Below are 10,288 nucleotides of genomic sequence, written 5' to 3' on the forward strand. Positions count from 1 at the left end.
AAAAATAATTATTTGCTATCTATTATTTGTGTTTGGTTAAAATTGGCTTTGTACATTTTTTTCTAATTGAATTAGGTAATATATGTTTTTGTTGAATCCATCTCTCTGCCTAATTGAACTAAAAAATGTCTCAATGTGATCCTGAGGTATTTTATAAGAAAAAGAATATTCATTGTAAAGATATGTAAACAACTTTAACAAATTAGCTTGTGAATTAACAAGTTCTATCAATCTGCTACTATTGTTTCAGCTAAATTTTAATCTAATATCCTAAACTCTTTGACAAATTCAGTATTTATCTTATACATTTGAGTTTAGTACTTTTGGAGAACTTAATTTTGCAATTGAAAATGTCAAATGTATTATATATCATGAAACAAAATTTAGCAATTGGGTTAATATTTTGAAAATTTGAATCACCTAATGCCTTGCAAAATGTTAAAGTACTACACTAGTCACTATAGTACTTATACTTTGTCTCAAATTAGAATACACCAGTACTGCACACTTTTATCCGCTTCCACTGGTCACTACCTATGTCGTTATGTACCGCCTTTTGTATTCTATTATGAAACAGAGTATATTTTTGGTTGTGTAGTACTACAAACTGAAATAGAATTTTTTTCAAGCATCCCTTCAGTAAAAAAATCGTCAGCAGAAAAGTAAGCCTTACAAATTCTAAATGATTGTAGAAATAGTGTTAATACTACAAACTTTAAATTCGAAACTTCTTATGGTTTTCATCTTTAGGAAAGTTGAAATAAAATGAATGAAAATGTTAAAATATGATTTATTATTTATGAATAAAATGATTTTTCATTGGGTATTTTTATCATAAATATTATAAATTACACATTTCCTAGCGTTTTAATACAAATAAGAAAAATAAAAAGAAGGAAAAAGGAATACAGAGTTTAACGTACCATTTTATTTCTTAGATAAATAAAATAGTAATAATCAGAAGTCCATACTTCGTAGTTACAAATGTTACACTTACAATCAAAAATTCAAAACGATATTAATATTTAATTATACATTTATACCCGTAAACTAGGATTGTGATAGTATGCAGTGTTAATATTGATAACATGGGCGCTAGAAATACTACCATTTACCACTTACCATGTTTTGTTCATTAAATAGTTTGCGGTCTGTGCTCTGAATGCTTCGTGCCTTTTCCTGTGATTATAATTTAGTTGATAATTCTTATGTTTTATCAAGTTGTGATGTGTTGGATGTGACTACTGACTAAATAGTTTTAGTTTAGTACTGTAGTAACTTTTATATTTATAGTAGTGTCATGTTTATGAAATCTTAAACCATGGATAGTGTGTATCTTAATAGTTAATATTTTTGTTAGTATTATAATTTATAGTTATTACTTATTAGTGTTACAACTATAGTAGTAATAATATTATTTTGCGTTGGGCGACAACTGAGGAATTAACTTATTTGACAAATTAAACATTTAATAGTCTTACTATTATTATTAATTTTTTTGAATTAATGTAATTGATTTTTATAAACTATCAAAAAGTTAAATCCAAGTATATTTTGTTTAAGTACCTACTCGTAACTTCTGACAAATGTAACTACCAGTTACTAAATTAATAAAAGTACTATAAGTAAATCTTAATAATATTATTATCGTATATTATATATTAAGTCAAATTTTGTGTTATGTTAATTAGGTGTAACTGTTAGAAAGAGTGAAAATGGAGCTATCAATGGAAGAATTACTTAGCAGAAAAGAGACATTGAAACAATTTGAAAACTATATTAATGACACTAAAAATACGCTAAAATGTTTTGTCGAAAATATTGGGTGGACATTGGATAAAACACCAATAAAAGTAAATATTCATTACTTCACTAATTATTGATCTCTAATTTTGATGAATAGTAATTGCTTATTATAATATTGTATAGAATTCGCTTGAAAAGTAAATTATAAAGTTCCAACCATTTTATTGCTTATTATGAAGTTTTTTTTTTTCAAATACTTAATGAGTAATTAATATTTGTGTTAGTACTTAAAAGTTAGAGTATATTAGTTACTAATAATAAGGAAAAGATTATTTTAGAAAAGTGTTTTCTAAATTTTTTCTCCAACCTAGAAATTGGAAAAATACTTTTAGATCTCAAAATATAAATAAGAAATAATGATAAGTTTATTGTTTTATTTTATTAAGCATGTGCAGACTTAAATTTTAGGAGTGTCTATAATATTTTTGGGTCCTTTATATATATTTTTTTAATTTATTACCAATTTCCATAATAGTTTCATTTTTTATTTATGATTTGTACTTTTTTTAATTACATCTAGTTGTTTATCATAATTAGTTTTTCTATGTAAATTTAAAATATTTTAGAATCTACAACAAATTTTAGAAAAAATTATAGTTTATTTAAGAAATATTATTAAATAAAGGGTCCTTGTTTTGGGATTGAAATTTTAGAGCCTTAATTACAAATGTGTGTGTAGCGCCCTAACACATATGTCACCTTTCTTGTGCATGCTTATAATTATGTCCACATGTGTTGTGTGACTGTTTTACAAATGTACAAAATATCAAATTTTACTTTCAGATTAATTTATTTTACTCAGGTATAAATTTTTGTGTACTTACTTTATTAATAGTTGCTTAATTTGCTTTCAGAATAATTTTGTAAAGTGTCCATTAAATAGTGAACACAGAATGTCGCCATCCAAACTCGAGGTTCATTGTCAAAAATGTATATTGAAAAAAAATGGATATGATTCATCTCATTCATTTTATCCTTCTTATAATTTGTCAACACCTCCAGCTCAGACTGTAACAATTGGTATGTTTATCTATAATTTTTGTTTTTTAATATTTACTCAATGATTACACTAATTTATATTGTTATAAAGACCGGATTCCCGTACAATTGCATCTTTTTATGGCGTGTTCTAAATTCAATAGAAACAAGCTACAAATCCAAATCAAATGTTGTAGATTAATTTAAAGAAAGTTTTATGTAGCACAAAATTGCATGTTTTTGGGGTTTTGCACAAAATTGCACGTTTTGAGTTTTTTTTTTATAAAAATGTACTTTTGTATAAATATATTTGTATTTTTGTATTATTTTTATCGGTGCTATATTATGTTGTTATACAAAGTATTAGACTTTTATATCTAACAATATAATTATATATATATATATATATAACAATATAATACAAAGTAAATTCAACTTTAAATTATCAAATAAATGTAGTTGAAACAGTAAGAGATGGACTTAAGACAATTGAAAATGAAAAGGGACAAATACTATATAAAAAATTCAAATCAGTATTTGATAAAAATCCCAGATACAATATTTTAAAACTGTACAACAATCCAATAAATGGAAATGATGTGGATTTAAAAGAATATCCTGCTATTATAAACTGCTACAAACAATGCCAAAACATATATTAAGTGACAGAAGATATAATTTTAAAGAAAAAAACTTGGAAATGTACATGATTATAAATTTTAATCAAATATTGTAAAGTCAGTTATTAGTTATTACTTATTAAAATTTGAAGTATCTATAATGAAAATTTTGTTTTTGAACGTTTTTGCACATTTTAACATTTTAATTGCATATTTTTTAGATTTTAGCTGCAAAAAAATCCGGTCTTTAGTTATAAATTTACATCTTAAAAGCAAATGTACATTATATTTGTACTTTTTGTGATAAATTTAAAAATTTTTGTACTTCATATCATCTACTTGAAATGTGAAAAAATAGTACTTTTTTCACATGGTTCCATTGAATTTTTTATTTTTAAATTATAACATTCATCTATGCAATGAATTCAACAATATTATTTTTATGATTCAAGGAGTGATTATTTGATTATTTTATTTTGTTATGTCTAATAAAGAAAATTCTTATTGTAATTTGTTACAGATAAAATTACTCAAATGCATATTTTGAAAACTGCCTACGACGAATCAAATTCAACTTTAAGTTAGTAAAAATGGAAAATATATTAATATTATTTATTGAGTACATCAACAAAATCATTTTTATTATAGCTAATGAATCTTTTTCAGATATGATAAAAGAGTGTTTGGTACAAGATATTTTACAATATTTCATTATACATTACAAAAAAAAAAACATATCCTTTTTAACCATTCTACTTGATAATTATAATTATTGTAATGTTTTATCATTACTCTAATTACAAATAATTTTACCTTCTAATTTCAATTGTTTTTAAATATTTGTTCTTTTTTTTTTTAAATTTGACAAAAAATTTGGATTTATATCTTGATTGAAGAAAATTATTATACATCCTTTTATATTGAGGTAAATGAACCTCTTATAAAGAATATTTATTTATTAGTTATTTTTTGTTAATGTTTATTTTTGTTGTAAATATAATTTACATGTCTACTACAAAATCATTAAAAAAAAAAAAAATATTATACTTTTATTTTAGATATAAACCTTGAACCTAGAGAAGTTTCCCAAAGTATAGAACGCTATGTTTGTGATTTTACTCCTGATGAGAGGAGAGTATTATATGATAGTGCTGTAAATGTCACCAGACTGTCTAATTACAAGGATATAAAAAATGATATAGAGTAATTTTCAAATAAAATACATAAATTATTTTTCAATTATTTTTAAATTAATTATTATTCATGTTAATTTTAGTTTGGATATTTTCAATAAAACTGGTGATAAACCTAAAACTGAGCTTGAGCTTTTGCAAGAACAAAGAGACTTAAAACGTAGAAGAGTTGCTTATCGAGGGAAAAGAGTTCACGTTGATAGAAAATCTTATAAAGAAGTAAGTTAAATATATCTAAGTTATTAGTATTACAATTAGTTTTTTTGATTATTTAGGTTTTAAGAGAAGTAATTGAAGGATTAACAAATAATTTGTCTCATTCAGAAGATAAATTGACGAGTGTTCCAACTTCAAATACCATTACAGAAACTGCAAAAAATGCTCGTATTATGTATAAGTATGAAGGTAATCGAAAATATAATGGTAATCCATACACTCGCTGGCTTAATATTAAGACAGAGGAATCTAAATTACTTAAGTATTATGAAAAGAAGAGAAAGAGTTCATATCAAGAAGTTTCTACATCTAAAATTCATTATAAAGATAAAACTGGTTTTAAAAGATCAAGAAAAGATAGATCTATATCAAGAGAAAGAAAAACATCTACTGGTCAATTAAAATTAAAAAGATCTTGGAGATCTAGGTCTCGTTCATTATGTAAAGAAACCAATTCTAAAAGACCTAAAATTCGTTCTAAATCCAAAGAACGTGATTATGTAGAAAGTAAACATAAAACATCTAAAAAACATAAAATTAGATCAAAAGAAAGTAAGTCTAGAAGGCACAGAAGTCGATCAATATCTATTGAAAATACACACAAGAGATCTAAGAAGCATAAAAAAAGATCTAAGTCAAAAGAACTTGAAAAGGTTAAATGTTCTAGGAGTTTTACAGATTATAATAAGTTAGTAAATGAAAAAGACTCTTCAATACAACTTAAGTCAAGTAATACTTATAAAAAGAAAAAAAAGCATAAAAGTAAAAAAAGTCGTTCTAAAAGTCCTAGAAGATCTCATAAGAATAAAAAAAATGTTGAAGTCTGTAAAAATATTAAATGATAATCATATTATCTATCTCAACTATAAATGGTTAATTTTTAAAGTTAAATATTTTTGGATTTGAAAGTTTAACAGACATTAAAAATTTTTTGTCGATTGAACGTTAAATCGTTTATTTAATTTGGTTTAATGATAACAATTAAAAAAAAAAAAAATTGTTATTTAAATACAATAAAAACATGTCTTTTTAAAAATTGTAATTTCACCTTGCAATTTTGAATTAAAACTTTTTGAACTCAAAGATTTATTGTTTTGTAAATGAATAATCAATAATATTGTACTGTATTAGTGTTGTGTATTATATTTTTTTAGTTAAATTTTTCTAAATGAAAATTGTAATAGTATAATGCAAATATATTATTTTATATACAGCAACTATTCTTAGTTTTCCTTTGCTTAAAATATAAAAACTAGATGTCTGAATGTACAATTTAAACAAAATTGTCTTTGTGTTCAAAATGCAATGGTTTACATTTTATTTTTTTGGGAGCATTCAGGTATTAATCTATTGTGTTTGATAATGTAAATTGTAAAGTGTGACTGAAAAATATTAATTTTCACACAGAATTAGAATTCAACATATTATGGTAAATTTAAGTATAATATAAGCAAATTTTACATAACTATGTAACTATTAAGGACTAATAATACATGTATAGTAATCTAAAGAGGAAAAAATATATGAATAAATCTAAACAATGGTCACTTATTATATATTTACAATTTATAAATATTTATAAATATTGTATTTTCATAGGTTATTGCTAATAGAGATATTTTTAAAGAGTGAATTAGATTAATTGGAACATTTTATTATGTTAAAATTTTGTATCTTAGTAAATTAATTCCTTAAGGAAACATAAGTACACATTATTATCTATTTTTGTTTTTACACTGATTTATACTATGGTATATGAAACATATTTGTATTAAAAATTAGTTTCATATTTTAAAAAAATTAAATAACACAAATATTGTATAAGTAATAGTTAATTTAATTGATTCATTGATGGTTAATCAAATGACTAATTTGCCTTTTGTGTTTAAACTTTTAACTTAATTAAGAAATATTTTTGATATTGATTAAAATCAACATTGTTTGTTTGAAGAAAACAAAATTCAATTAAGTTCTCAGGTAAAAGAAAATATTTTTATTTCTTATAAAATTTATTTTATAAGAAAATAAAAAATATATATTTATTGTTGAATTTTTCAATAATATTGTATTGAATTTGCTACTTAATATCAAACAAATTTCATACTAAAATTATGATAACACGGCGTTCTAGGTAGGCAATTTAGCTATACCGTCGTCGAGGGTTCCTTTTTCGGGTATCTCATTATTCATAAAAATTAATATGTGCATTAGGAGGTGAAAATTGGAAGTAATAAAACATATTCAATTTAATTATATCCTACTGAAATAATTTTTTTTCAAAATATCTGGACTAAGTTTGAAATACATATAGACATAAGTAATTTTCAATTTTTTTAGTTTTTTTTTCTACAAATGTCGATAATGACGTACTTATTTATTGGATTAAAATTCTTAAACATTTAATACGAGATTTTACAAAAGTTATTCTTGTATAGTTATATGTATATAAAAATATTAAAAATATATACGAACATTTTTTTTTAAAATGTATTTAAAGTCCTAATTTGGACGAAATTATTTATTTGAACGGTAAATAGCGATATTTTAATTTTATTATTTTAATATTTTATCGTAACATAAAAAATTATTCGTGGGAACTTAAACTTTTATACTTATATGTTTTATATTATTATGAATTTCACTAAATGCATTAAAATTTTAGATTAATTTTAAAATGCTATTTATTTATAAATACCTACTATAAATTTATTTTTACTATTTTGTGGTATTTACAGAAAGGTTTTATTAAATTTTGTGTAATAATAAGTTGATATTAAGTTAGCATAAAAATATATTTTTATAATCATTAAATACTATTGATATAATGAATACAATTTTTTCGGAAAAATTGTAACAATTTACTATAATACTTAAAGTAAAATAAATTATTTTAATAGCTATATCAATAAACATAATCACGTAGTGATAACTGAAAAGTTAACAACATTAATAAATGTAATATAGCATAAATATCTACACATTACTGTAATAATTATATATAAATAATGTAATAAATAACAAAGAATATAACTCTAGCTTAATAAAAAGACGAATTTAATTCAAGTTCAACACATCCATTAAAGTGATTTCTATCGACATCGAGCTGTCGTGATTCGTCATACTACACTCGAAACTTATTTGTACAGTAGAACGATATATAAGCTCAAAAAATAAAACAGCAGTTATCTACTTGCCTAAATTTTTTGTGATTACTTTGTCATAGCATGAGACATACATAGAATCTAAAAAAAAAAAAACCAATATCATATAAATATGTTCACTGGCTTGACCGTAGCCGGTCATTTATAGTTGTCCTTAGTGGCTTAGAATGTGTGTAATTTATATCTACCATTAATTAATACATAATTATTACATAAATTAATTTAGCGGACCGTTACAAAATTAATTTTTTTAAGATAAATACTTATAAAGAGTATTATTTTGAATATAGCATTTGGAATTTATAGTATAATATTTTATGGTGAAAAACGTTATCGTATTTACTAATGGTGATGGGAACAGAACATGGATTTTAAACAATGATAATGAAAAACAGTATACCGACTTACTTGACCAGACTTGTGTTGGACTTATAATAATATGTACAGCCCGGGCCATCTGGAACATTTTTATTTCCAGATAGGCTACTTTGTTTCTACATGCATTTGTACTTATCATATTTACAATTTAAGATAGGTGAAAATTAAAATGGTGTTAAAAATAAAAACTCATCAATGTTCAGAGTTTAGACCGTGGCTGTTTTCCCTCAATTGTCATGCCACCATTATGTCTCGAATAGTTAAATTATTATTACTTAAATTCATCAATAGTTGACGTGTTTAAAACATATAAATTATTATTGACCAAAAATATTTAATATACATACATATATACTCCCGCTTTATATCGAAAGACTTAGTCAATTCCGTCAATTATTAGGTAGGTTGGATCAGCCTGTATACTTCATAATATAAAAATAACAGACTAGGTACGGCAATATTCAATTTCGGTTGTTTGGACATATATGTTTATGACGGTTGCATAAATAGAATAACATTATTTAAAATTCAATCTTAATTTTCACACTTCGATAACAACAACAAGTCGATTAAGATAATATTTTATAATAATGATTAATGAAAAACTGGTTATAAATAATTTAAAGAATAAAGATCTATTTATTTGCTTTTTTATTATTGTACATAATTAGGTCATGAGCATTAAAAGTATAGTATAGATCCGCACAATCTGTAACATTTTATTAGTATAATGTCAATATATTAGTAGCTATTAGTTATTTTGGATTTTCATAGTACATATATATTTTAGAGGTGACATTTTAATTATTATCGATAAGACACTCACAGTACGGACAAAATATGTGTGAATGTGAATAATGTAACCGCGAAGGGTCGGGATCGGTAAATGTGAAATGTGACCACTGACCGTGTAGAATTTATACTACAGTCTACAATATTGTAATATGAAATACACTCGTATTTCTTGTGGATGCGTCTTACGCTCTACGATATGGACATGCATAGGTATATTAACAGTCTTTTTTCAATCAACGTCGTGTTACAGAAATTTCAGCGCCATTATACATAGATATGATTTTTTTTTTTGGAATATTCAAAGTAAAAAACTCAATGAAAAAAATAAACAGTTTATTGTAGCACTTCTTTGATTTTTATTGAACTACCGCAATAATATACATTGTTTCACTATAGCACAATATAAATCAATAGAGTGGAAATATACAGAATACGGGCGCTCTTATCAATTGTGTCGGTAGGTATAGGTATATATTATTATTCATCGGAGACGACCACGACGACAATTGTACGCGTGATTTTCACCGTGCCACCTGTACTGTACGTGAATACACAGAGTGCTCCATTTAAGTAACTACATTCATTTTCCTTGTCAAATTCCGGCGTTTTAAACAAATCATTTTTATATAGTTTAAACTGATTTTATAAATATATTCCACTGCAATTTTGTCAGCTTTGGAATTTTAATGTTGTACCGATGCGAATCAAAATTTTAATTGGGTATATTCCTCTTGCTGACGTTTTTGTTATTTTTGTACTTATATATAAAATCTGTCTAATTTTAAATGCTTACTAATAATAATAAAAATGTATTTAATATTATACATTTATAAGTATCTATATATTGAAATGTGCATAGAAAAATGTTCTACTTCTGATTACGTGTAATTAAAGTTGACAATACATACGCTTCTATTCTCACGAGAAAAATTAAAATATTACTTCAATAAAAAATAGTAAAGACGTGCGCAGTAGTTTATGTATGATAAAACAACACTTTTAACTATACATACTCATAGTATAAGAAAATACACAAGATTTGACTAGGAATTTTGTTAGCTATTTAATTTGATCACTTCGTAAGAGTAATATAATAAATAATAATTTATTGAAAAGCGAAACGAAGAAAGAAAGTCAACCA

At 23.9% G+C, this 10,288-nt stretch overlaps 1 protein-coding gene across 5 annotated transcripts; it reads left to right on the top strand.

Annotated features, from left to right (window-relative positions):
* The first annotated feature begins 1,213 nt into the window (after positions 1 to 1,213).
* On the top strand, positions 1,214 to 5,682 carry LOC112604112 (U11/U12 small nuclear ribonucleoprotein 48 kDa protein-like). 5 transcript variants are annotated; one of them, XM_025352985.1, is made up of 7 exons: positions 1,214 to 1,355; positions 1,692 to 1,853; positions 2,661 to 2,826; positions 3,925 to 3,984; positions 4,463 to 4,607; positions 4,681 to 4,816; positions 4,873 to 5,682. In XM_025352985.1, the coding sequence occupies exons 2-7, from the start codon at positions 1,716 to 1,718 to the stop codon at positions 5,653 to 5,655; spliced, it is 1,428 nt and encodes a 475-aa protein (XP_025208770.1). In that variant the 5' UTR covers positions 1,214 to 1,355; positions 1,692 to 1,715; the 3' UTR covers positions 5,656 to 5,682. The 5 variants fall into 5 exon arrangements, with proteins under 5 accessions (XP_025208770.1, XP_025208773.1, XP_025208769.1 ...); XM_025352988.1 differs by having other exon boundaries at positions 1,219 to 1,328; XM_025352984.1 differs by lacking the exon at positions 1,214 to 1,355 and adding an exon at positions 1,386 to 1,625.
* The last annotated feature ends 4,606 nt before the right edge of the window (positions 5,683 to 10,288 follow it).

Source organism: Melanaphis sacchari, unplaced genomic scaffold (genome assembly GCF_002803265.2).
Source record: "Melanaphis sacchari strain LSU unplaced genomic scaffold, SCAv2.0 Contig11_pilon_pilon, whole genome shotgun sequence".
Taxonomy (NCBI): domain Eukaryota; kingdom Metazoa; phylum Arthropoda; class Insecta; order Hemiptera; family Aphididae; genus Melanaphis; species Melanaphis sacchari.